Source organism: Wyeomyia smithii, chromosome 3 (genome assembly GCF_029784165.1).
Source record: "Wyeomyia smithii strain HCP4-BCI-WySm-NY-G18 chromosome 3, ASM2978416v1, whole genome shotgun sequence".
Taxonomy (NCBI): Eukaryota; Metazoa; Arthropoda; class Insecta; order Diptera; family Culicidae; genus Wyeomyia; species Wyeomyia smithii.
Window position 1 is genome coordinate 231786022 of NC_073696.1, and position 27757 is coordinate 231813778.

The 27757-nt window shown below is 39.2% G+C and overlaps 1 protein-coding gene across 5 annotated transcripts in view; it reads right to left on the minus strand.

The window, feature by feature from the left end:
- Positions 1-5785: 5785 nt before the first annotated feature.
- Positions 5786-27757, minus strand: part of LOC129730107 (zinc finger protein sens) — a 422944-nt gene continuing 400972 nt past the window's right edge. For all 5 annotated transcript variants that reach the window (XM_055689159.1, XM_055689160.1, XM_055689163.1 and 2 more), the window contains 2 exons: positions 9242-9394; positions 5786-9182 (listed from right to left, as the gene is read on the minus strand). In XM_055689159.1, the coding sequence (XP_055545134.1) occupies positions 7617-9182; positions 9242-9394 (1719 nt within the window). In that variant the 3' untranslated portion in view covers positions 5786-7616. The remainder of the gene's footprint in view (positions 9183-9241; positions 9395-27757) is intronic.

Consider the following 27757-nt stretch of genomic DNA (forward strand, 5'->3'; position numbering starts at 1 on the left):
TAAGCAGCTCTAGAACTCCCAGGCTGTGGAAGAATACGCGCAACATCTTGAAGCGATGCTACCCACGGCGGAGGGGCTGCTCCCATTGCCTCTCGAAGACGGCTGGCGTAGCATTCGCACAGCTATCGGGGAGACCGCAACGGCGACACTGGGAGTGGAAGCATCGAGGGGCAGAAACGACTGGTATGACGGGGAGTGCGAGGTAGCGGTGAATGAGAAGAACCGGACCTGGGCGATATACCTGGGCAGGTCAACGAGAGAGAACAAGGCCAATTACAAATGGGCACGGAACGACATGACCACGATTCTCAGACGAAAGAAGCGCCAGCAAGAAGATCGTGAACATGAGGAGCTGAAGCAGCTGTATCGTGCCAGTGAAACGCGGAAGTTCTATGAGAAGGTAAACCAGTCCCGCAGAAGCTATGTGCCGCAAGCCAGCCCCCGTTATTCATGAAGTTCTTTGTGAGATCGGGAAGCTGAAAAACAATAAAGCCACAGGCGAAGACGGACTGCCGAGCGAGCTCTTGAAACATGAAAGAGAGGCGCTGGCTAGAGCGCTGCAATGGGTCATTTCCAGGGTTTGGGAGGAGGAAAAACTGCCAGACGAGTGGATGGAGGGAGTTATCTGTCCCTTCTACAAGAAGGGCGACAAGCTGGAGTGCCGCAACTACCGCGGCATCTCGCTTATCAATGCCGCCTACAAAATACTCTCACAGATCCTGTTCCGCCGTCTATCACCTTTAACCAGGAGGTTTTTGGGTCAGCTCCAAGCGGGTTTCATGGGAGCCCGTGCCACCACGGTCCAGATCTTCTCAATCCGACAGATCGTACAGAAATGTCGCGAGTACAACGTGCCCACACATCACATTTTCATTGACTTCACGGTGGCCTATGATACAGTCGATCGAGAACAGCCATGGCAGATCATGCACGACAACGGATTTCCGGATAAACTGACTCGATTGATCAGAGCCACCATGGCGCAAGTGATGTGCTGGGGATGTGATGGCGATACTCTCGAGTCTCTTTGAATCGCGCAGAGGGTTGAAACAAGGTGCTGGACTTTCCTGTTTGCTGTTTAACATCGCCCTTGAGGGTGTGATCCGGAGGGCGGGCATCGACACGAGGGGCACGATTTTCACAAGGTCTGTTCAGCTTCTGGGCTTCGCGGATGACTTCGACATCATATCACGTAACTTTGCGACGGCGGAGGAAATGTACGCCCGACTGAAAGCCGAAACTGGACGGATTGGACTGCGGAAAAATGCGTCGAGAACAAAATACATGTGAGCGAGAGGCTCCAAGGAAAACAACATCAGCCTCTATGAGAGCTTCGTAGCCGCAAGGTTACAGAGTTCGCTTTGATAAGCGAGTGGTCGTGGGTTCGAATCTTAGTAGAATCAGGCCATTTGGTTGTCAAAGGACTTTAACATGGGTTCATTCTCAGGCTCTCCACTACATACCCTTCCTTCAAGCTGAATTCTATAGTACCCTTGCTGAATTTCATCCTAACAAAAAAAGTCCCTCTTATAATAAAACTGTTCTGAGTAACGTATAATAGTTCTCTTCAGGGAATTGTAATTATGACGCGGTCTTGGCTGGAGGAACGAGGTTCGATAAAACTCCTTTCTCTTGACAAAAATATAAGTCCTACTTATAATAAACCTGACCAGAGGTGAAGCATTGAGTGCCTCTTCAGGGAATTGTGATTGTGACGCGGTGTTGGTAGGAGGAACGAGGTTCGATAAGACTCCTTCCTCTTGAAAAAATAAGTCCTTCCTATAATAAAACTGATTTAAGAAATATTTACTCTCTACTGGGAATTGTAATTGGCGATATTGGCACGGAGGAACGAGGTTTCGATAAGACTCCTCCCTTTTGACATAATAAGTCCCTCTTAGAATAAACCTGGCCAGAGAGGAACGTTAGGTGTAGCCTCAGTTCAGGGAACTGTAATTTGGCGATATTGGTAGGATAGAAAAGAGGCTCGGTATAGTAGAGCAGTAAGCTTGAAATGAAAAGGGTAAACTCTCACACACAAGCACGGATATAAATGAAAAGCGTATCATTCATTTCAATAGTGATACTGCCAGTAATATGAAGCGCGGAATACAGAAAACACCTGGGCAATATCACAATAGATCAAAATGTCTCTGGTCGCAATGATGAGTCCATACAGAGAAAAAAAAACATCAGTCTCCCAACTCAAGTCTCTGTAGACGGTGATGAGCTTGAGGTGGTCGACGAGTTCGTGTATTTGGGGTCACTGGTGACCGCCGACAATAACACCAGCAAAGAGAGCCAGAGACGCATCCAGGTAGGAAATCGTGCCTACTTTTCACTTCGGAAGACACTTCGATCGAATCGAGAGCGACGACGCACGAAGTTGACGCTGTACAAAATCCTGATAAGACCGGTAGTCCTCTACGGGATCGAGACAACAACGCTTCACGCGGAGGACCTCAACGCTCTTGGAGTTTTCGAACGGAAGGTGCTGCGGACTACCTACGGTGAAGTACAAACGGACGACGGAGAATGGCGACGGCGCATGAACCACGTGCTGCTTGGAGAGTCAATAGTCAATAGGTTGCGGTGGGCCGGTCACGTCGTAAGGATGCCGGACAACAACCCTGTGAAATCACTTCTCTTTAGCAACCCTACCGGCACTAGAAATAGAGGGGCGCAGCGTGCACGATGGCTCGACCAGATCGAAGGAGACTTGCGGGTGATGAGACGCCTGGGGAACTGGCGAAACTCAGCCCAAAACCGAGCAACATGGCGATAAATTCTTGATACAGCACGAGTCCCCACGGCTCTCGTCTGATTGGTAAGGTAAGACATGTAATTATGGTGATGGGAAAAAGGAACGTATAACATTAGTAAAAAAAAGGTAAGTAAGCTAATTTTTGCTGGATTTATTATTCATTCTAAACAACATGATCTTATCAGTGAAAATGAAAGTCTTCAACGCAGTTGATATTACTGATCGTTTCTGAGGGGCATCCAATGAATGGCCAAATACCATTCAATATGGGTTCTTGAAATCTGGACCATACCCAGTGTCCAGAATCCGACCTCAAACCCCATTTTTAATCAGATCACCATCAGATGACCATATCTGATTGCCTGATAATCGAAAAATCATAAATCCATCATAAAATTGCCGAACTGCCTAATCTGGGTATTTCGATGGCGAAGATGGAAACAGTTTCCGATCAACAGCTTAAAGTGACTAATATCATCAAATACGATTTGGGGTAGCGGTATGATACCCTGAGGCCAGAAATCATCTTCAGACGCCATTTTAAATTTCTAGACAGCTTCCGGTTTGTTGGAAACCAGTCCAAAAGGGACGAACATTACTCAATGTGAGTTTTTTAGTGCCCGGGACGATGCTCAGAGGTCAGGAATCAACTCCATACTTTATTTTGAAATTCAAATTTGCGACTTCCGGTTTCTGGAAAACATCCTTCAATTGCCAAATACAATTAAATAAAGGTATATCAACTATTTGGATTTTAGCATATTGATGTTGTATTTGAAGGAATAATTGGAGCATAATATTGGAAATTTGATGTAATATTTGTACTAAACAAATAGTCTTTCTATCATAATGACTCTTAATTTCGAACTTTGATCAAAGCAGCTAGTTTTAAACAGCCTTTGGTTTTGTATCTTTGTAAGTTTGAGGAACAACCTGTTCGTTTGACACTTGTTTTTTTTTTTTTTAAGTTGTGTAATCTCTGAGAGAATAGACTTTCAATATTTCAATTCAACACATAATGGTTGAAATAGAAGTCCGATTACACTGGTCAACATAAGTGTGGCCCCGAAGGTCAAACTGAGAAAAAATGAAAAATTATAGCATTTTAACCATTCCGGTGTTTTTTTTCTTTCTAGGGCAACTATTGTGAGCTTCAGAGCAGCATTTTTTTTTCGATTTTGTCAACCAGTGTTATAATTGAATGAAATGGGTACCAATAAATCAACTGAACCTTTAATTTTAAATTGAGATTTTTGAAATCAGTCCAGCAATCTGGCAACACGAGTGAATTTGAAAAGTTTTCTGAACACGTTTCTTCTCATTACCTTTGATCTATATTTTTAGTCATCATAAAATTTCTTAGGGGTTTTGAAGACAGTCCGCTCATTTGATATTAATTTGCATTTAATTCCATGGGAATCGGTACAGCCATCTTCGAGAAAATCGAGTGAGATTGAGCGAGCGTTATAAACATACATACACACACACACTTTTTAGTTAGATATTTTTTTGGATTCCTCAGAAAATATTACATGAGATCTCAAATCTGAGATATTTTTTTTTTAATTTAGGGATAGAATTCTTCAATTTTTAATGTCCACGGTTTCAGGTTTGTCCAGACATTTTAGATGGGACGCAGCTGGGGACGTTGAGAGGGTTCGTCGACTTGGGTACCGCATCGATACTTAGCCGCTCGATATCCTCCAACGATAGTTTCTAGTAGTGGGCCGACTCGAGTTCCGGCCAGAACACGGCATCTTCACCCTTACGATATTTCTTGTTGAACGGTGTAACTTTCGGCAGGCCCTTCATACTATAAATTTCCCCGTTCACGGTCAGTCCGGAGCGAAAGAAGAGCGGCTTTGACATTCCCTTCTCGCTGGATTGTTAGCCACAGCAGCACCTTTTCGGAGAACATGGTACAATAACGGACGTATCCGGCGGCCACAAGGTGCCGCACGATGTTCTTTATCGACACGGTGAGGTACCATTCTTTGAATGCGCATACTTCTGAACGGCCTAGCTTCATGTTTTCGCAATCACGGCTAGAGTTCAACTTAAATTTTTTTTGTGTTGATTCATGGGTTACTATGATTGATGCTACAGGGGTAGATTCGTCAGCGCGTGTGGAGCTAAACTGTGAAAATCAGCAATTTTTGTCCAATTTTTTGATGCAAAGTTAGCAACTCACTCAGCAACACTCACTCTCAATACGAGAAGAAGTGAATGTTGGGCAGCAAGTCTCTAAATATAAAAAAAATGAAAATTTTCCATTAAATTCTACTATAAACTTCAAAATAAATATTAAATTCACTCGCCGCAAGGCTCTAAAGTTTCACTTTTCTGTATTTTAGTATATCTTCCTGATATATTTTCGCGGGAATAAAGTGCGGATACTTAACACCTTGTTTCCAGTGGGAGAAATAACGAAGGCCGCGTGGCAGAAAATTAAGCGAGAACAAAAAAATTGCGATAAAGTTTACTTTTCTTGGTAACTATAGGTAACAGGGTCAAAGTCACGAATTGAAAAGCTGAGAAAAAGAGCAGAGATAAAAATCGGAAAATAAAATTGTTTCTCTCCGAAGTTTCTTGATCTAGTTAAAATAGTTTAAATTTTGGGTGAGCTAGGACTATGCCTTGTTAATTAATCCTAAAGCATATCGAATGCCATTGGAATGAATGGTTCATTTTGCGAATGTCGCGACAAAGCCCCGTTTTTTTGCTGAGAATGCTCGTACGTGTTACTTTTATCCATTTTAAAGTATCATGAGTCTAGTTTAGGATGATGAAAACGAGTATGTTTCATGGTGGAGTGAAATGGAGTATGAGGGAATTAAATAATCACAGACACAATAGATTTTGATGATGCAGTGTAACTGGAAGAGCTTAGTCTAATTAAACTTCTTAGTATAATTTGTTGGGCCATTACAAAAATATTATGCATTCAACGCTTCAAAATAATTTCAAACTCTTTATCGTGTCAGTGATATTCACACGCTTATTTTAAAACCTATCGACCAATTGAATTGTCCGATGAACAAACACTTTTATTGATGGTTTTGTTGTTGTTGTAGTTGCGACAATTGGCAAATATTAAACTAGGAATGTAGAGAACGTTTTACAGGACGATATGCTTACTACAAATATTTTACTATGCGTATTTTACGGGTGAAAAACCTTTACAAATTACGCGACTGTGCGCCACGATTATTGGGTGTAGATCAAAGGAAAGTAAAAATATCTTCTAAACAATTTAACAGATAGCGTTACAAAAAACACGTACAGATTGGATTTAAAAATATACCTTTCTTTTTGTAATAAAAATATAAACTATATATTTGTCTAAACAATATCACTTACAGTGTAACCAGATTTAAATAACTTTCAACTATAACAGATGAAATACGTATCTCTGCTTTATTCTAGTATTTCTTTCGTTTTTTTTCCTTTATTTTTCTTCCGTCAAACGCTAACAAACAAAATATTCTAGATAAACAATTTCACGTAACTTTCGGGTTTGGGTCTCTAACAAAGACATTGCATTTTATTCGTTCTGTTACTGTTTCCCATAAAAAAAAATCAACAATCTCATGTTTTCACTAACCATTGTGTGTACAGCATATTGCATCGTGACGGCTATTCAAATAAACTAAACAAAACAAAATGAAATAAGAAACGAATCGGTCATCCAATAATCTCAATGTAAGAGTATAATCTCAGGAAAGTGAACGAAGAAAAAAAAAGTAAAACGAAACACAAAATGGGTTCGGTAACCATGCGTTTTTCGGTTTGTGCGTCTTTTTTGGTGAACAAATCCAAAATAAGATAAACAAAACAAATTCTCCTTTTTTTGCTCTCTTTGTTTGCTACTGTGAAGGTTAAATCTCGAAGAAAAAAAATCTTGTCTATTCTCAGTTTTGAGTCAAATTTAACTTATTTACAAATTGTTGCTGGTTTTCTCTTTCTCTCTATACACTTACTTGCTATGCTAGCGTAAATCTAATTAGTATTGAACAGTAGAGCAGTATCGTAATTGATTGTTTTCTTTTGTTTGTTTGCTTATTTGTTGTGTGTATTTGTGTTTGTGAGTATATAAAGCACTAAGTTTGCTGCACGTTTCACGTATGCTCCTATAAAAAATGGCAAGAATGGACAGAAGCTGGCTGCTTAACTCAAACTTAACGTTATATAGTACGTTTGTTGAACGTTGATCGAGTAAATTAAGTTATTGGGATTTTTTTTCTTTTTTGTGCCAAAACGCAGGAAGGGGAAAAAAACATCACAGTAGAAATTTCAACATGTTAGTTTTTTGTTTTCTTTTCTTTTCGTCCTCTCGATTATTTGACGTTTCACGTGTCCGAGAGCTGCTGCACTTTGCAAGAGCAGCGGGAGCAAGATCGAACCTCAACGAATATAATGTAGGGCTGGGAAACCTGGCAACACCGGTCAGGTCGAGTAAGAGGGCAAAGTTTTTTCCCGCCGATTTTGAATCTAATTTGATTACTTCGATTGTCACTGTTTATCATATCACACAACGTTTCTAGCAACTAAGAGTACAATTAGGTTCGGCGCAACGCGGCTGGTTAAATACAATAAAATAGGAACGTCAATTTTTGTTCTTCAGATCTGTGGTAGTGATTTTTGATTAATTTTTTCTCTCTCTATCGATTGTCTCTTTCTGCTGGTGTCGAAATGCTGGATTTTGGTACGGGAACAGAAGGGTTTAAATTTTGGAATCGTTGGTTTTCTGTTACACAGATAAGAGACAGACCGCGAACGATGTGAACGAAAATTGAATTGGAATTCGAAGGAAATGCTCTGGTGATGAGTCAAGAAACGAGCGTTTAGAGTATTACCGGCTTGCAACGATGGCGGCAGTGTTCAGTAGGATCGACGTCGCTGAAGGTGATTGCGATTGGCCAATCAGTGGCGGGGGTACTGTGGGTGTCAGCTGGTTGGGAGGTGGCTGCAGGTGGATGGCAGTGTTGGATGCAGCTGCTGTGGCAGCTGCCGAGGCTTGATCCGTTGCTGCGCGGTTTTGTTTGCTGGCTTTAACACTACCGGAGGGGTTCTTCTGTGCCATATGGGTTTGGTAGTGTTTCGCTAGATGTGCCTTCTGGCGGAAACTTTTGCCACATAGCGAACAGGCAAACGGTTTCTCGCCCGTGTGGGTCCTGATATGGACATTCACGGAGTACTTGTCTTTGAAACCCTTCGAGCAGATCGAACAGTAGTGCAGTGAACGTTCCTTTCGTTGGCCATTGCAGTGCGTGGGACTTGGATTGCTGCTACCGTGATTCGTCGTACTGAGAATCGAGGCAGGCGTTGTGTTGAGGTTACTCATGCTGCTGTTATTGTTGTTGTTGGCTATGCTACTGCTGCTGCTGCTGTTACTGTTGGTGGAAGTAGTGTTGGCACCACTGTTTAGAGATCGCTTGTACTTCTTGGATGTTCGCGGGGCTTTGACTTTTGCCGTGGATGTCGTTGTCACCACGTCTGACGAGGTGGTCGTCGATATTGCGTGCTGGTTGGCACTCGATATCACTAGATTGCTGTTTCCGTTATTGCTACTGATTAGGCTAGGGTTCTGATGTTGGTTAATGGCAGCGGATTCCACGATTATTTCGGTGTAGTTGTTATTGTCGGTGCAGAATTGCTGAACTTCGGTGGCGATCCGCTTCAGTTTTTCGTAGTCTTCGGTGAAGGCCGAATCGAGGGTGAGAAACATGTCGTCGACGACGACACCAGAGCCGAGATCGCCAACCGTAGCCGGGTGAGCTTGATGCTGCGGGTTATTCGAGCTAGGCGAGTGCAGAGCGGTCTCATCGAAGAGAGGATTTGCAAGGGTGGAGTCCGCGTAGGCTAGAGAATCTGGCTCTCCAGTGTACAGGACTCTTCGTAGCTCTTCCTCCTTGATCTGACCGGCCGGAATCACGGTGATGCCATTCTGTAGCTGAACGGCAGTCCCCTTAGTGTAACCTTTTCCTTGCAATGCACTCCGCAGCAATGATTCCGGCGTTTCGTGCTCTACCACGTTATGATCTGACATCTGCCAGTCATTGTTATTGTTCTGATAAGCTATCACACTGTTCGGATCCATCAGGCTATTCGAGAGCACAATGTTGGTGGATGTCACGGGTATTTGTTGTACTTGCTGATGAAGGTGCTGCTGTTGTTGTTGCTGGTTTAGAAGATGCTGCTGCTGCTGCTGATGCTGAGGATCCTCCTTACCGTGATGATCGGTGCCGAAGCCACTGTCATCGTACGAGAAGCATTCCGTTTTAACGTAACCCGGAAAACCTCCCAGTATCGTGTCGAGGTCTAGATTCGCGGCAGGAGGAGGTGGCTCCGAAGCACTTGGGTCCTTTCTTAGAACCCATGGTTCCGGAGCTCCGTTTAATACTGTCAATGTGTAGATCTGTAAAACAGACAACATTACGAAAGCATCTAAACACGCATTTCACACGGTTCGTCTACCTGTCCATCGGTGTCGGTCACGGAATTGCTGACCGTACCGGCTCCGCTCGGTTGTCCAGGTCCGCTGTGTTGCTGCTGAATCCAGCAGTATCGATTGATGTCGTCGAACATCGACTGATCCAGCCGATTGACATCCTTGTCGGGTCCCCAGAACTGAAATACAGGAAAAAAATACAATGAATTTTCGTGACAAATAGTTGAAGAGGTTGTTTATAAGTTACGACTGCAAGGTTAACCCTCTAGTGCCCAAATTAATTTCTAAACGGACTCCGATAAAACTACTATAAACCATTATAAACATTTTTTAAGTATTTATTGAAGCTTTTCGGAACTTCGACTGAAGCCCGTCAAATGGCGGCATTGGGCACTAGAGGGTTGAGGTAGAATTTCAACAGCCTGTCTTATGTTAATGTGTTTTTTTTTTGCAATAGGTTTGGGATTAGTGAATGTTCTGATAAATTTTCTGCTATAATTCTCCTTGAACTCTCTTTTTTACTGAAAAATTGGTAACCGTGAAGAGGAGCGTAGTTCAATTGACTTAAAGTCATTCGAAAATAATGTTGTGGGTAGAATACCACTTCACCGTCAAAACCCGTGAAACGAAGTCCAGCCCAAGCTGGCCGGGACTTTGTTTATCGCTTTACTTTGCCTTCTTTGCCACGACCAGACAGTGTAACTTGAACGGAATAGCGAATAGCGATGTGACGATGAACAAAACTGCTACACGTTTGATGAAAAAATCGGTGTGATTACCTTAAATACTTACGGAGTGGACCAACGCAACAAGAAGGCGGCGCGGTATAGGTGATAGAATGAAAGAATTTGAAAAAGAGGACGGACTTCGCTGGAGACTGTTTGTAGGTATACAGAGACGAATGTTGTGCTTGAAACCTGGGAATCGTCTGCGTCGAGATGCAAAATATTTTCGAGTGTTTCTCTCTGGCGCTTCTGAAACTAACCGAGAACTAGCAGGTGGCAATTGTTTCGAGCAGCCTCCTGAAATTCCTCAACACGCTGATGTTGGTCCTCGAGAGCAGGGCTGTGGATGAGCTCACGTTCCAACTAATGGAAACGAAGCTCATCAATGAGATAACGAAAAACGGTAACTATATCAAATATTGTTTCCGGTTACACCACCACTGAACAAATGTGTTCTATTTTGCCACTGAACAAATATGTTCTATTCTGCCAGTTGGTGAACTGATGAAAAAATGGTGAGTACCGCTACTTCTTACCGTGATTGACCATTACTTTAGCCTAACGACGGTATATTACCCAGGTGAAAAATCCGCTGTATAAGAAAGCTAATGGACTGCTAGGAGGATAAGATAGCTACCTTCGGCTAGCTGCCGAGTATAATCCAATCGAACACTGGCCATGAGTTCAAGAATCGATTGATGAAAAAAGAGGGCAATCGACAACTGTTTACAACACCGTACAATCCGCAGCAACTTGGAGTTGTCGAATCGATCCCTGAAAGAGATGGCCAAGTGTAAGGTGATGGACGTTATGCTTTGCAACGGAATGCTGGGCCGAAGTTTTGAAATTTTTAGCACCAAGACGTACGAGTGAATTCCCTAGAGGAACTTAATCAAGCTTGCCTCGAAAACGATGCAGATGTTGTTCGTGGGGTGTTCGGCACATTAGAAGGGGTTATGGTTTCTAGACCTAAAGACATGCCCGAGCAAAAACAGCCAGGATGCAGCTCCAGACAATGGGAGTATCATCAAGTGCCCGTTCAGTGAAAATGCTAATCTCAAAGCTAATAAGTTCGTCATCGTTTCATGCGCGTAGAATATTGATTCCGAAACGGAGACGGACAACGATCAGAACTCGTTAGTGAGAATAGTGGAAGAAAGCCATGGACCAAGAGTTCACCTCTTTGCAGGAAAACGAAGCCTGGGAGATCATCCAGGTGCCCCCAAGTCGGGAACCAATGGGCTGAATCTTCACAAGCCATCACCATCATCCAGGTAGGAAGTTGGTTCTGCAAATTAACATGATAATCGTCAAGATATTCAATATTTACTGTCTCGGCGATGTATGCAATTACATCAGAATCAAGGTGAAACAGGTGCAAGCAGGGAATGAATATTTTGAGCTCGTAGGAAAGCTACAGCTACATCCTTTGGCTAGACTATGCAGACGAAAATTTCACCAATACCATTGGGCCCTGCTATCAAAACATTAAGTAAATAAAGAGAAAATACCGACGAAGAAGAAGTATCAGTCTTGTCGGTGCTTTTTTCTATATTCTTGTTTGTTTCTGACCAGCGTCTTGGCGATCTCCACTCATTCATTCTCGTGCGCAGAGTAAGTAAGCCGAAGCGAAGCGAGCTTTGCAGTACTTGAAGGCTATTTTTTTCCTCTGTGTGGACCAGAGACATTTGATTTATTGTGAGATTGCCCAGGTGTTCTCTGTACTCCGCACTTCATATAATTGGCAGTATCATTATTGAAGTGAATGATACGCTCTTAATTTATATCCGTACTTGTGTGTGAGAGTTTACCCTTTCGTGTCAAGCTTACTGCTCTACTATACCGACCCTCTTTCTATCCTACTAATATCGCCAACTACAATTCCCTGAACTGAGGCTACACTTAACTTTCGTCTCTGACCAGGTTAACTCTAAGAGGGACTTATTATATCAAGAGGAAGGAGTGTTATTGAAACCTAGTTCCTCTTACCAACACCGCGTTACAATCACAATTCCCTGAAGAGGCACTCAATGCTTCACACCTCTGGTCAGTTTTATTATAAGTAGGACTTATATTTTGTCAAGATAAGACTCCTTTATCGAAAACTCATTCCTCCAGCCAAGACCGCGCCATAATTACAATTTCCTGAAGAGAACTTTTTTTTTTTTTTTTTTTTAAGGGGGGATTTGTTAGTAGCTTAAATATTTATGATAAATATTAGTAAATAATGAGTATGTGTGCCCAATCACAAATGGTGACTTCTCAACACTGTTAGAAATTTGTAATTTTAATTGTTAGGATTTGTTTGCTTTCGCAATTAGGACTTATCATTCGTAGGGATTTAAACCTATTTGTCAGGAAAGGGGAAGTAAACTTACAACTAACTTAATTGCTAACTTATTGGCTATAAAGAGAGCTTATCGTAGCAATTGAGGATTGCAACGATTTTTGTCGAAAATTGTTAATAATTTTATTTGACATAGCTTCTAATGGTTCAACACCAGTAAGTCTATGTAATTCGAGTGTACCAAACCAAGGAGGACGCTTCAAAATCATTTTCAGAATTTTATTCTGAATCCTTTGAAGCGTTTTCTTCCTTGTTGAACAGTAACTTGACCAGATCGGTACAGCATAAAGCATTGCTGGTCTAAAAATTTGTTTGTAAATCAAAAGTTTGTTCTTTAAACAAAGTTTAGAATTCCTGTTAATGAGAGGATATAAACATCTCGTATATTTGATGCACTTGGCTTGTATACTCTCAATGTGCTCTTTGAAAATAAGTTTTTTTATCATAAATTAGTCCCAAGTACTTAACCTTGTCGGACCAACTTAAAATAACCCCATTCATGTTGACAACGTGATTATTGTTTGGCTTGAGGAAAGAAGCCCTAGGCTTATGCGGAAAAATTATCATTTGAGTTTTAGAAGCATTGGGAGAGATTTTCCACTTTTGCAAATAGGAAGAAAAAATATCTAAACTTTTCTGCAATCGACTGCATATGACACGAAGACTTTTTCCTTTTACGGAAATGCTTGTGTCATCGCAGAACAATGACTTTGTGCATCCTGGAGGCAAATCAGGAAGATCTGAAGGGAATATGTTGTACAGGACTGGACCCAAGACTGAACCTTGAGGTACACCTGCTCTGACAGGAAATCTATCAGATTTTGAATTCTGATAGACAACCTGCAGAGTTCGATCAGTAAAATCTAGAAAATCTATAACGAGCGTCTTAGCAGAGTGATTGAGATCAATCAAAGAAATAGTTATCGGTTTCCGTTATACTCTACTAAATTTTTTGGAAATAAATATTGAAATTCAGTCCGCAAATATATATTTCGACTGTGACGTACAGTTTTCCTCAGTGCTTATGTGGACTGGTAAAGAGCAAAGCGTAAATCCTGTTTTTTTATTTGTAGTAGGTAAAAATGAAAATTTAGCACCCTTAATTGGAGTTAGGTAGGGAATTATGCGGTCGATTGTTTACCGTACCATGTCTGGGGTTTTTGGGAAGCAGATTGAATAGCCATGAGGGGTGATTACCTGCGTCTTTATTGAGAAGCGTGCATGAGTGTTGTTTATAAATTTCTAAACTTTCAGCTACGTCTAATTTCCATAAATTATTAACGGGGCGGAGGAGGTGAATGTTATCCGAAGTTAGTGGATGTTCCTCGTTAAAAATATGTTCAGCCACTTTTGATTTGAAATGGTGTGGTGGGGCATTTGTTGAAACTTTACTTGCTTTGGTCACTTCTGCGAAATGTTCTTTGAAACGTATCCCTAGGTTACGTTTAGTTTGTCCAATGTAAACCATGTCACAGTGACTGCATGCAATTTTATAAATTCCAGCTTTGTTCAGGGTATCAATAGGGTCTTTGGTAGACCCTAATTTTGTTTTGAGTTGGGTATTTCTACTAGTGTAGACAATATCCATCCCAAATTTTCTAAATTTTGAACGAAGTGGGCGTGTCAAGTTTATTTATTTATTTATTTATTTATTTATTCTTCATCTGACTTTTTAGGTCTTAATGAAATGTGGCGGGGAAAAGCCCATTTGAGGAATTCCTTGCGAAACCCTCAAGTGCGCGTAAAAACCCCGCATCTTTTGATTTAACATTTACAAATCATGAATTAAGTCTAACAATGGCACATTAATACTACAAAGCTGACACTGACTAAGCTTAACTATAGTAAATCTAGAAGTTAAGGCTAACACATTATAACATTCGCTTAAGTCTATTTTTAAAAGTAACACTTGATTCATTGAAGTCAAACAATTCAAACACATTATTAAAGACGCTACACATCCCCCTTATGGGTTCGTTTTGACCATATTCAGTGCGTTGAAATGGAAGACGCAGGAAGTGTCGTGACCTCAGATTTCTGTAGGGCACATTCACGTGAATTTCAGACAGAATGTTTGGAGCGTCTATTTCGCCGATCAGTAATTTTCCCACAAATACGGCCCTGGACACATCTCTTCTCTTTGCCAGTGTGTCAATACCAAGTAATTGGCATCGATTGGCATATGGTGGTAATTGATCAGGATTACGCCATGGGAGTGATCTTAAAGCATAACGAAGAAACTTGGCCTGTACTGATTCAATTCGTTTGGTCCAAATGTCAGTGTAGGGACTCCATACTATAGCTGATGTTTCCAAAATGGAACGAACTAGGGAAACATAAAGCGATCGCAAGCAAAACGGATCGGTAAACTCTTTGGCTATTCTCATGATGAAACCCAGGTTTTTACTAGCGTGCGCAATGATATGAGAGTAGTGGTGCTTGAAGGTTAGTTGTGAATCAAGCAGTACACCTAAATCCTTGACTACCGATACTCTTTCAAGATTTTCTCCGGATACATTATAGTTCCACGAAAACGGATTTTTTTTCCGCGTGAAAGAAATTGCAAGACATTTTGAAACACTGATTATCAGTAAATTACGATTACACCAGTCAGAAAAATTATCCAGATATTGTTGCAGTTCTCTACAGTCTGCTTTAGTACGAATTACGCGAAAAAGTTTCAAGTCGTCAGCATAGATAAGTTTACAGCCTGGTGGAATGACGTTGCAAACATCATTGAAAAAAATTGAAAAAAGGAGTGGTCCAAGGTTGCTCCCCTGAGGCACACCCGACAAGTTAACGAAATTGTCTGACTCGGTGTTGCCTAGCTTTATGCAGAGTGTGCGGTCAACGAGGTATGATTTCAGCCACTTTGTGAAATGGTGTGAGGCACCAAGACGTTCAATTTTGGCCAAAAGAATGGTGTGATCAACACGATCAAACGCAGCCTTCAGGTCGGTGTAAATAGTGTCAACTTGCATCCCGTTCTCCATGTTTTTAATACAATTAGATGTGAACTGAAGCAAGTTAGTAGTGGTCGATCTACCGGGGTAAAAGCCATGTTGGTCTAACGAGATATATGTCTTGAATTTACGAAGTAGAACGTTGCCGACGAGAATCTCAAATAATTTTGATCCAGCGGATAGTGAGGTTATTCCTCGATAGTTCGTTACATCGTGTTTGTCGCCTTTTTTATAAACCGGGAACATAACAGACTTCTTCCAGCAGTCAGGAAATACCGCTTGCGAAAGCGATTTGTTGACTATTATCCTCAACGGTACACAGAGCGCGATGGCACATTTTTTCAGAATAATGGCCGGAATACCGTCAGGTCCAGTGGAAGTTGAAGGTTTCAATTTTGTGGTGGCCTTCAGTACTTCTTCATCAGTAAAACATAAGCTACTCAGGTTTACCACGTTATGAGGAACGTCGTGCAGTGCATTCTCCATTTGAGATGTATTAGCAGTAGTTGAACTGAATACGCTAGTTAACGTCATATTCAACGGCTACCCTTTTCAGATCTTCTGTTATTGGGGTGAGTGTTGTAAAAGATTTCCGAATTTGAGCACGCTTCTTTTTATCAACAATGGCTTGAATGATACTTTCATTGTAGCCATTAAGTTTAGCAATTTCGAAAATATATTCCAGTTCCTTTTGCTTGGCTACTTCACTTAGAGGTAAAGTTTCCATGCGGTGGATCATATGATGGAAGGATGCCATTTTATGCTGGAAGGGATGGTTTGAAGTGTTAGGTATTACCCGTTTTGTATTCGTGGGTTTCCGATAAATTTCAAATTCCAAGTCCGTAGACTTTCTGACTACAACGACGTCCAAGAAAGGGAGTCTGTTGTTAAGTTCTTTTTCAATTGTGAAGTTTATATTTTTATGGGTATTATTAAGGGATATGAAAAAAGTTTCAAGATCCGCCCTTTTCAAAATACAAAAAATATCATCCACATACCTCCACCATCGAATCGGTAAGATGTTCCTCTTCTCTAATGAACTTTCTATATGTGCCATGAAGAGCTCACATAGAAAGGGAGAATGGGAAAGTTTAGAAATTTATAAACAACACTCATGCACGCTTCTCAATAAAGACGCAGGTAATCACCCCTCATGGCTATTCAATCTGCTTCACAAAAACCCCAGACATGGTACGGTAAACAATCGACCGCATAATTCCCTACCTAACTCCAATTAAGGGTGCTAAATTTTCATTTTTACCTACTACAAATAAAAAAACAGGATTTACGCTTTGCTCTTTACCAGTCCACATAAGCACTGAGGAAGACTGTACGTCACAGTCGAAATATATATTTGCGGACTGAATTTCAATATTTATTTCCAAAAAATTTAGTAGAGTATAACGGAAACCGATAACTATTTCTTTGATTGATTTCGATCAGTAAGATAATTTTTTAAAATTTTGATTAGGAAAATTGGAAAATTAAAAGTTTGCAATTTCGCAATCAAACCTTTATGCCAAACACTGTCGAATGCTTTTTCTATGTCTAAAAGAGCAGCTCCAGTGGAATAACCTTCAGATTTGTTAGCTCGTATCATATTAGTAACTCTGAGCAATTGATGAGTTGTGGAATGCCCATGGCGAAATCCAAACTGTTCATTTGCAAAAATTGAATTTTCGTTGATGTGTGACATCATTCTGTTAAGAATAATTCTCTCAAACAGTTTACTTATTGAAGAATGCAAACTGATTGGTCGATAACTTGAAACTTCAGCTGGGTTCTTATCCGGTTTTAAAATGGGAGTAATTTTTGCATTTCCCCATAACTTGGGAAAATATGCAATTTTGAAGCAGCAATTGAAAATTTTAACTAAAAATTCCATTGTGCTCTCAGGGAGATGTTTGATTAGTATATTAAAGATTCCATCGTCACCAGGTGCTTTCATATTTTTGAAATTTTTAATAATTGATTTAATCTCATTCAAGTTAGTTTCAATTATTTCTGCAGGTAAATAATTCTGGGAAGCAATTAAATCAAATTGACGTGTGACTTCATTTTCAATTGGACTCACAAAATTCAAATTTGAGTTATGAACACTCTCAAACTGCTGAGCAAGTCTTTGAGCCTTTTGTTCATTGGATACAAGAAAACGTTCACCATCTTTTAAAACTGGAATAGGCTTTGAAGGTTTCTTAAGAATCTTCCACAGCTTCCAAAATGGTTTTGAATATGGTTTCAATTTTTCAACTTTAGTCTCAAAATTTTGATTTCTCAGAAGAGTAAATCTATGCTTAATCTCTTTCTGTAAATCTTTAGAAATAGTTTTAAAAACAGGGTCACGAGAACGTTGATATTGACGTCTGCGGACATTTTTCAAACGAATTAGAAGTTGAAGATTTTCGTCAATTATTGATGAATCAAATTTCACTTGAGCCTTTGGAACAGAATAATTCCTGGCATCAACAATTGCACATTTTAATGCTTCCAAAGCGGAATCAATATTCATTTCGTTTTGCAAATCAAGCTCATTATTGAAATTTCTCTCAATATGAGTTTTGTATCTTTCCCAATTAGCCTTGTTATAATTAAAAACAGAGCTCATAGGGTTTAAAACTGATTCATGTGATAAAGAAAAAGTTATTGGAAGATGGTCAGAATCAAAGTCAGCATGTGTGATCAAATCACTACATACATGACTTTGATCTGTTAGCACCAAATCAATTGTTGAAGGGTTTCTTACAGAAGAAAAGCATGTAGGACTATTCGGAGACAAAATAGAATAGTATCCTGAAGAACAATCATTGAATAAAATTTTGCCATTGGAATTACTTTGAGAATTATTCCATGAACGATGTTTAGCGTTAAAATCGCCGATTATGAAAAATTTCGAACGATTTCTGGTGAGTTTTTGTAAATCACCTTTAAAATAATTTTTGAGCTCGCGTGTGCATTGAAATGGTAAATATGCTGCGGCAATAAATAAAATCCCAAGTTCAGTTTGAACTTCAATTCCCAAAGTTTCAATAACTTTCGTCTCAAGATGGGGAAGAGCACGATGTTTGATTCGGCGATGAATAACAATTGCAACTCCACCGCCGGAACCTTGAATCCTATCATATCTATGAACCACGTAATTGGGATCATATTTTAATTTTATGTTAGGTTTCAAAAATGTTTCAGTAATAATTGCAATATGCACATTATTTACTGTTAAAAAGTTAAAAAGCTCATTCTCATTGGCCTTCAATGAGCGAGCATTTCAATTTAATATTTTAATTGTTTTATTTAAAATCATTGCTAAATTTTAAATTAGAAACAATTTTAATAGTAAAATTTGTGCCTATTTGAATGGCTTCAAACATTGATGTTGCCTGCAACATGGCGTTCATAAGATCGAACATTGCCTGTTGCAAAAAAGAAAGTTTACCTGCCGTAATAGGCCCCAGGCAGTTGACATTAGAAAAAATATTTTCGGCAGCAATATTAGCTGGAGTGATAGGTGTACAATTATTTTCTAGCCTGTTTTGCTTACCCATATTATCGTCATTTTCGAACTACCAACACTAGGCGGTATAATGTTCGAACTACCTGTAACCTGTGCATAAGTTAAACGGGTATGCAAAGGAGTAGGTAAACTATGCGTCACTGGTACGCTTGGAGAATTTTGTTTTGAAGTTGGTTTTAATTGAGAAATTGAATTTTGTTTACCTTGCCTTGCCTTAACAATTGCTAAACGGACTGGGCATTGATAAAAACTTGACATATGGTTGCCGTTACAATTCGCACAGCGAAAATTTTTACTCTCTCTCACAGGACATGTGTCCTTTTTGTGAGAAGAGTCTCCACAATTAAGACATTTTTGGTCCATGTTACACCTGAAGAGAACTATTATACGTTACTCAGAACAGTTTTATTATTAGAGGGACTTTTTTGTTAGGATTAAAGTCAGCAGGGGGTACTATAGAATTCAGCTTGAAGGAAGGGTATGGAGTGGAGAGCCTGAGAATAAACCCATGTTAAAGTCCTTTGACAACCAAATGGCCTGATTCTACTAAGATTCGAACCCATGACCCTTCGCTTATCAAAGCGAAATCTGTAACCTTGCGGCTACGAAGGCTAATATTAGTTTGCGAATAAGGCTAGAAAGGATAGGGCATATCGAAAATTACGGGACATTGCTCTGACCTGGAATGGATTTCCGGATTTTTTGTTCACACATGGTAAAACTGCGTGACGTGGATAGATTTGCCTAATATAGACCACTTTCTTTAGTGGACCACCTGAACTCCTTTCACCAAATGACACATTACAAATACACTTATTTTGAATGGTGCTTTGACAATTTTGATAATGTTCTTCACTATAAATGTTCCAACAGACGTTTACTATGATATTCTTCATTCAAACTGTTAGAAAAAACTTTTATTAACAGCTGCCTGGTTTGCCATGGTTCGTTAACGTTTCATAAGCAATGGCTTTACCAAAAACTGTATTGACATCACTCTTTCCGAGCGAAAGTTACCAGATTTTTGACTAACGAGTAGAATAATAGTGTCTCTTAAAGATAAGCAATCAATTTTACTAGAAATACACTTTAAATATTAGAAAAGTTAGTGCTCCAATTAAGGATAAAAAGAAAATGTTTCCGTTATTTTGACATGCTTCATTTCGAACAAGAGCTATCATCGAAGTAACGCAGCCAATCATAATTACCATAGTTACCCTAAATGTGATATGATCATGTTATTGTGAAAAATAGCTGCTAGAAAAACGCCGAAAATTGGTAAAAAATATACTGAAGCAGCTGTGACCGAGTATCTTCAAGTAATAAAAAGTGGTGTTTCGACCACTGACATTTTTGGCCTACATAAAAATGTATTCCATCCGTGGGTTCCGGAAAAACCGATTCCTCTTCCAGTAGTGTATTCTGTATACAGGTACAAAAGCCACACTGCTTTCGAAACGTCGGAAGAATACGCTCAACTTGTATGCTAATAGAACCCGGACGAACACATACGATTCGCATAGATTCTCTAGGATTCCTCACATTGGATTCCTGAGCGTCCTTGAAAAGGATACCTGAAAAAGAATCCTCAGGAATGCCCTGTATATGGCTCTAGGATTCTTGAAATAAGAATCGTTAGTGGGAATCCTCCGGATCGTGTTTGTGATTGTATTCACGATTCCGTCACCGAGTTATAGGTATCCTGGAGATGGATTCTCTGCGTGTTAGTAAGGGTACTCTGAAAGCTGCCTGGAGATCGGAGGTGCGCTCATAACAGGAGGAAAATCCAGGTATGAAATTGTAAAATATTGTCTAAAAGTTTGTTTGAATTGATTGTCTGCACATTGATAGGATGAGTAGTTCGGATGAACGAGCTCCCTGGTAAATTCCAGGCGGCTGTTGACAAGTACTTCAAGAAATAGACCGTTACCAATGGATTTTGAGCTTGCGGACTGTTCCCTTTCGATGAAAATGCAGTAGATTATTCAAAGTGCATTGCTGGTTCGGAAGACTCGAAATTCAACTCCGATGCCAATCCTGAATGCGCTGTCGAGTTCAATCTACGATCCGTTCTCGAACTCAATCCTACAGTTGTTCCTGGCCTCAAGGCCGTTTCCGATCCCAATTCTACAAATTCTGGCTATGTTCGAGATGATTGTGTCCACGTTCCACAAAAAATCTAGTTGATTTCCCAGATTAGCCCGGTGAACACCATCCTTTATCATGAGTTTGAGCTAAGACGAGTAATAACAAGACAGCTTCTTGCATGTGACTGGAAACAAGGTCGAAACGCGTCCAAGAAACATCAACTGTATCTGTGTGCGTATTATCGATTTAACACATTTGACAAAACATTTCAGTAGTTGTTATTGTCACGCTCGTATTCGATAGTTTATGCACATTACACACACATTCACCATTAAAGTTTCTGGGAGTCGTTCGGGGGCCCCACATCACTGGAAGTGCGCAAAGTATATGAGAAGATCTGACATTTGTGTATCTTGTTTTTTCTTCACATAAAGTTGCGTATCTTGTTATCTCGTCTTTGGTTTGAGCCAGACTCATTTTCACACGAATAGGACAGGATTGTATGCCATATAATTCGATCGATTGGATCGATCCTTCAGCCTCTGGATGATCGTGGAATCAGACTAGATGACTATTAATTATGGCTTAATATGAGAAAGACTTGAGAAATGTTTCTGGTTTTGATAACAACTCTGAGGAGGCTATCGAAGTGGGACTACCAGATGATATTGAAAAGTGAGTGCAATAAATGACCATATTTCATCATAATTTCATATCTGCTTCCATACAGGCTTTGTTTTGCTCATCTTCATCTTAAAGAGAAAGAGTTTTCTTTCCTCTTAACAACTGCGAGCTTACATTCAATGTGCATCATACCATCTGCTGTAGAGAGAGCGCAGAGTAATAGTTTCTCTGACGAAAAAACGCTCCTAATTTGACAGAGCATCCGCGCACGCAAGAAAAATGAAATGAATTGCTCGGCGACCAACTGAGCATTGCGTTACCGTTCTCATCGCTCTGGGGTGCGGCAAAAACAGTATAAAATCGAACTTCCTGTAGAATACGCACCCATGGTGAGTTGTGAATCTTCCTATAATATTAAATTCGAAAACGGTTAGGATGTGGCTTCAATATGAACCTATATGTTTTGATATTTGGCCAACTTCTCTTCTAGTAAAGGAGAAGCTAACGAAAACTACTCCCTCTTAAACTGAGAGAGCAAATAAAGGTTTATCCCTAACACGTGATGATAAAGAGTGAAAAGAAACTCTGCGACCGAAATACTCTACGTCTAAATGTGGATAATTACTCACTCTGTGTGAGAGAAAGTCTAGTTCTCCAAGGGGTTTGGCAGGTAGAAAAGGAAATTTGGGCAAAAATCAAGAGAACGGAAGAAGCCTGCTTCCATATTCATTGAGATTAAATACGTAACAACTTTCGAAGAACAGCTGTCTCCTACAATTGAAAGTGTGGAAGAATTGAAAACCGATGGTATTGACTAGTATCACCCCTGTTCAACTAAAGAACCAAAAACGAGACAAAATCTCTTTATTTTAAGTATCGACATCTAGCGGTGGAGAGAACGCATTCTACACTCAAAATTTCATTACTGGTATAGCGAGAGTGCCTTTTCATGATAATCGTACAGTAGCACCCGCATACGTGCATCGTTTTTTTAAGAACATTTCTTCAAAATGAATTTTATTGTTGCTCGAGTTGAAAACCGAATATCTTGACTAACGACAATTGTTTTTTTCACATAGTACCTAATGTCGCAAGCAGTGCTGTATATAGCGCGTCTGATATGCATTACTCGCAATGTTAGGTCTAATAAACGGTACGAGAAAAAAAATTGCCGTTAGTTGAGAAATTCGTATTCCAACTCCAACGAAGTATTTGAATAATTCAACTAACTGGTTAAAATGGCTTCAACAGTCGCGGTGTACGCTCTAAGACAATTTGTTAAGCAATGTTTGAATGGCTGAGAGATTCTCAGTTTAATTTTTTCTTTTCATGTTGAATGTGAATGTTAACTGAATTTCTGCTTAAAAAATCTCTTGTATGCGGTCCTGTCTTAACTTGATTTTGATCGATTCAAGAACACCTTTTTGTCTGGTCATTGATGCAAATAAATAATAGTTGTTGCATGCCCAAACTATCGGAGCGAACTGTTTCAACGATGCACTGTAAAATCAATGTAGGATGGAATAGCGAAAAACGAATGCAAAAGCGTGGGCTAGGATTTGCAGCAGAGTTTTGTTTGAAGTTGCATATCTATTCTGTGCTAGTATGCATTAATTTACAACGTCTAATTTTTTGTATTTCTTATCTAGAGTAACACCAACAAACGGTTTGATGGGAATGGGGGGATCCAGAAATCATTACTTATAATTACTATCATTACTAAGGGTCTTCCACTATCCACGCGGTCGTATATAAGGTTGGCAAATGACGTTGGTCAATACAAAATATTCAGAATTAATTTGGAGGATTGACTCACGAAGTGTGTAAAAAATGGCCACATGATCTATGGATGGTCCTTTATAGATCGAAGCAGTTTGCGGCATGGAGCAATTGTTCACAACTGAAATACCTATTAGAAAATTATTAAAGGAGACCTGTTCCAAATTAGGAAATTTTTGTGGTCTAAAATTCCAAAGTCTCTGTCAAGTAAAATCTCTGTACGTAGGTTTGAGAAGCCTCCTAAAAACCATATAAATTCTGAAATGCACAAATGAATATAAACGACGAAAATAGAACGAATGGAAAAACTAGTGAATATTCGGGAATTGGGCTGTTAAGCTTTTGTTAAAATTTTATATCATTGTCCTTTGATTTTTAAATGAAGAATAAATATCGAAGGACAATGATATCATGTTTTGCTCAGAAAATTGCACTCTTTTAGCTGATATGAAAAAAATCAGAAATCCGTGTAGCGATTTCGAGCAGATTTCGAGTAGTTTTAATTCGTGATTTAAAAAAAGAATGACAACGATAGAAAATTTTTGAAAATCCCGTTTTGCTAAGAAAGTGCAGCTCTTCCAGATGACATGAAACCTGATATAGCTAAACAACCCAATTCCATTATGAAAAATTTTACTTTCGATAAAGTCTGGAACGCGCAGAAATTGGCCGACTTCAAATTGCATATGTTGTATAATTTAAATTGTATATTTGTAGGGTATTGTATCATGATCGGACCAGTCAGAAAATGTACCATGATCGGTTTTTTAACTATTGAATAAAATACTGTATCAAATATGTACCCGCATCATCAAAAAACTTCTTCTAAAGATGTTCAGAAGGTCTCATTTAGATTACTTAAGTATTACTATTATTAGAAAAGTTTTAAAAACTGGTCTATTTTCGAGCTCAATTACAATTGTTACCTTACAATTGTTACCAAGTCTTGTTTTCAAGCAGTGATTTTAGAATCGAATATTTAAAGATTGCAGTATATTTTCCAGTAATATGCTTCTGTAACATTTAAACTCAATGTAGGAACACTTTTTATATGAAATATTTGCTTTAAAGTTTGAATTATTGGTGAAACGCGAAAGCCTGTTTTGTATCATGATTGGACCAACTTACTTCTGAGACATCATTGCTTCACTATGCTTATGCTTGATATACCCAATGAAGGATTTCACTTTTAATTCATTGGAAGAGAAAAATAATGATGAAGCCTATTTTTTATAGAATAAAACCTCTCAAGAACGACGTAAGGTTCGCAAACTGAAGCAAAATTTATTAAAACTTCACTATAAATAGTCCACTATGCTTCAAATAGGGAAAATATAACTCAGTGTCATCCTTATATAGGAAGCACTTTTTCCCGTGAATTTTCGAACAGTTTACGAGAGAGTGATAAATTAAAATATATAAAAATTTATATGTGACGTTTTGCGTGGAATTTTTTCACGATTATTTTGAACGGTAAAATGATTTCACGAAGATGAGAAAGGTTTAAAAATTGATTGATTTGTGATCTAATGATAATATGTATATCGAATTTATTTTTCTCTTTGAGACTAACTAATTTTTGAGCTGCGGCAAAGGAAATGTAAGGCAAAAAACTAAACTTTGAATTTCGTTTGGCGATAGGGCTTAAAAGTTTCGTCTCTCCGAAAAATGTCCTCGTACAAAATTTCAACTCAATCGAACTTAAGGCAGTAGTGTCTCAAATTGACCGCTTTGAGTCTCACTTTTTAGACTGATGACGAAAGGTACAGTTCATGCAATTGTCGATATGGAAATTTTTTGTTACCAAATATCTTAGACTTGCGTAAAACGCCGATATCTGGTGTTTCCTCGAAATAAAAAATAATCGGAAAAACTCGACTTTCTGGGACTTAAAAATTTTTGTGCTGGGAAACTCATTTCACTTCACTTTAGATGGAATCGGAAATAGTCTCAAAAATGAAGTGAGCGTGAGAGTAAAATATATTTCACCGTGAGGTAACTCCCGTAACAAGTACCATTGGCTGAATATCGCACTTTAGGTATAAAAGTTAGAGCATTGCAATATTCGGAAATTTGTAGTATTACTTGGGGACTGTAAGTTGGTCATACATCGTTTTCAAAATTGTGCTGGTAGAGTGAGCTATCGGTAAAACGAAACTGCAACCGAAAAAACACCCACAAATTAAACAAGCAAATTTGCCGTATTGGAAGCTCAAATATAATTCATAACGTTTTCTCAATTGTTGGTGATAAAAAGATCGATAGAAGGGTTTCCAAATTCGCAACAGAATATATTTATCGCAGCTAAGCAGTGGTTTTAAATTCCTGGAAGTGGTACAATAAATTGAAGCGGCGTATGAGCAGTGACAGCGTACTTACGTTTAGTACTTCTACCGACCTTAACTTTATAGTGATAAACAGTCCTAGTATCAGCGTATGGCTCTGTTAACAGGTTTAATTTGGTAAAAAATATAACGTGGCTACAACAATTCTAACCTTTAATTACGCTCCGATTTTGCACTCTTGTGTATGGGAATTATTTAGACGCGCTTTTCCTGCACTCAGGGCTGGAATTCACCTCAGTGCGGACAGAACCACACAAATTTGTACACAACACATTTGCCATCAAACCGTGCGTGCCACTCCCGATATATATATATCGCACCGAAAAAATACGACTGAGTACGCTTTGTGCATTTGCCAAAATGTGCGACACCACACATTGTGTCTTACTTTGTGTGTTTCTTGGGGCAATGATTATCGGATTTGACAAACGAACGATTATAGTATTAAATTTTTTTTGCACTTCATTTGACTCCTACTGAAATAATTTAGGAGCTAGTTTTCAGTGCTGCTCAATGGGTTTTGTTTCAAGACTAAAAATAGTTTCTTCCAGGAGATAGCCGCAATATGTCTTGTACATGAACAGTAGGGTGGCAATAGAAATCGACTTTTCGAATTTCGTTTAGAAGTAGGGCTCAATAGTTTCGTCTTCGAAAAAAGTTCCAATACAAAACTTCAGCTTAATCTTCGGGAACACGAAAGCATTATTTTGTGACCAATGAAAAAAATGCACCGGTAATTCATAAATTTCTGAATACAGTCAGGTTTTTTTTACGCGGGGGATACGTACCTCTTAAAAAACCCGCGTTAATTCGAAAATCCGCGTAAAAAAAACTGCGCTTATTCAAAAATCTGCGTGAGAAAACCGCGTTAATTCAAAAATCCGCTTAACAAAATACCACGTTATTTTAAAAATCCGCGTAAAGTAGTCCATCAAGAAGGGCTTCAGAAAAAACCCGAGACGCTCTAGAACCAGTATTTGAAATTGTCCACTTTGACGGTCATTTTGGATCTTTCGGTGGGCGGAGGGTATTTCTTGGTCTGAGTCTTTTACTAGGTAAACACTTAAACGTTTCTGGTTCCAAACCTACGTTTGTTCGGAAATTCGCGAAAATGTTTGTTGAATTAGCGCGGTATCGCGTAAAAAAACCGCGTTAATTCAAAAATCCGCGTAGAAAAAAACCGCGTTAATTCAAGAATCCGTGTAAAAAAAAGCGCGTAAAAAATCCGCGTATAAAAAACCGCGTAAATAAACCTGACTGTATCAAAAAAATTCTTATACCAAATGTTTTAAAAATGCATAAACATCGAGATCTGGTGTTATCCAAAAACACAAAATTGAAAAAATCGATCAGTTAAAGTTTAACTTTTCGACTGAACGAACTTCTAAATGCGACGAAGGACAATTTATTTCCATACAAGTCATTACCACCCTAATGAACGGTATCAGTAGTGAATGCATGTAGCGATCGTATATGAATATCGGCACAGAAACATGTCTGGACGTGCGTTATATGTCCTAAGAAACACGTCGTTTCATGGTTCCTTTTCTCTGCTTTTTTTTCTACCCGCAACGCAACGCAAACTGCTCAAACTGAAGCTCTTTGTTCTTACGCAATGTGTCACAAAAAGCAGCACAAAGTGTTGTTCCATTCTCCCTCTTTTGAAATATTTCTCACTTGGTGATATCTTTCATAGTCATTTCGTTTTCGCTCTTTCTCTTTGTGCCTGTTGGTTGTCAAAATGTAGGTACCGTTCTCGTTGTGCCTTGACATAAAATTCACACACTGAGCGCAATGAGTGTGCGAATGACAGCCCTGCCTGCACTATTTGTTTAAGAAAAATATAAATGTTTAAACATAATAATTATAGCTAATACCCTATACCTTTTGTAATTTTAATATGCAAAATAATGTTTCAAGAACTTAGATGGTTGAAATTGCTGAAAGTGTGGAGCTCGACTGGCCTTACATTGACTGTCCCTATTGTGCTTACTGTTGGTTGTCATTTATCAGCAGGGTTGTTTTTCTCGGGAGGCGATTGGAACCGAGGGGTCGGTAACAGCAATAATATGAAAAATGTGTGAAAATAATTTAAGAATCACGAAAAAATATCTAAATTATCAAGTCCAAACCAAACACCGTGCATGTAAAGCCCAGCACGCG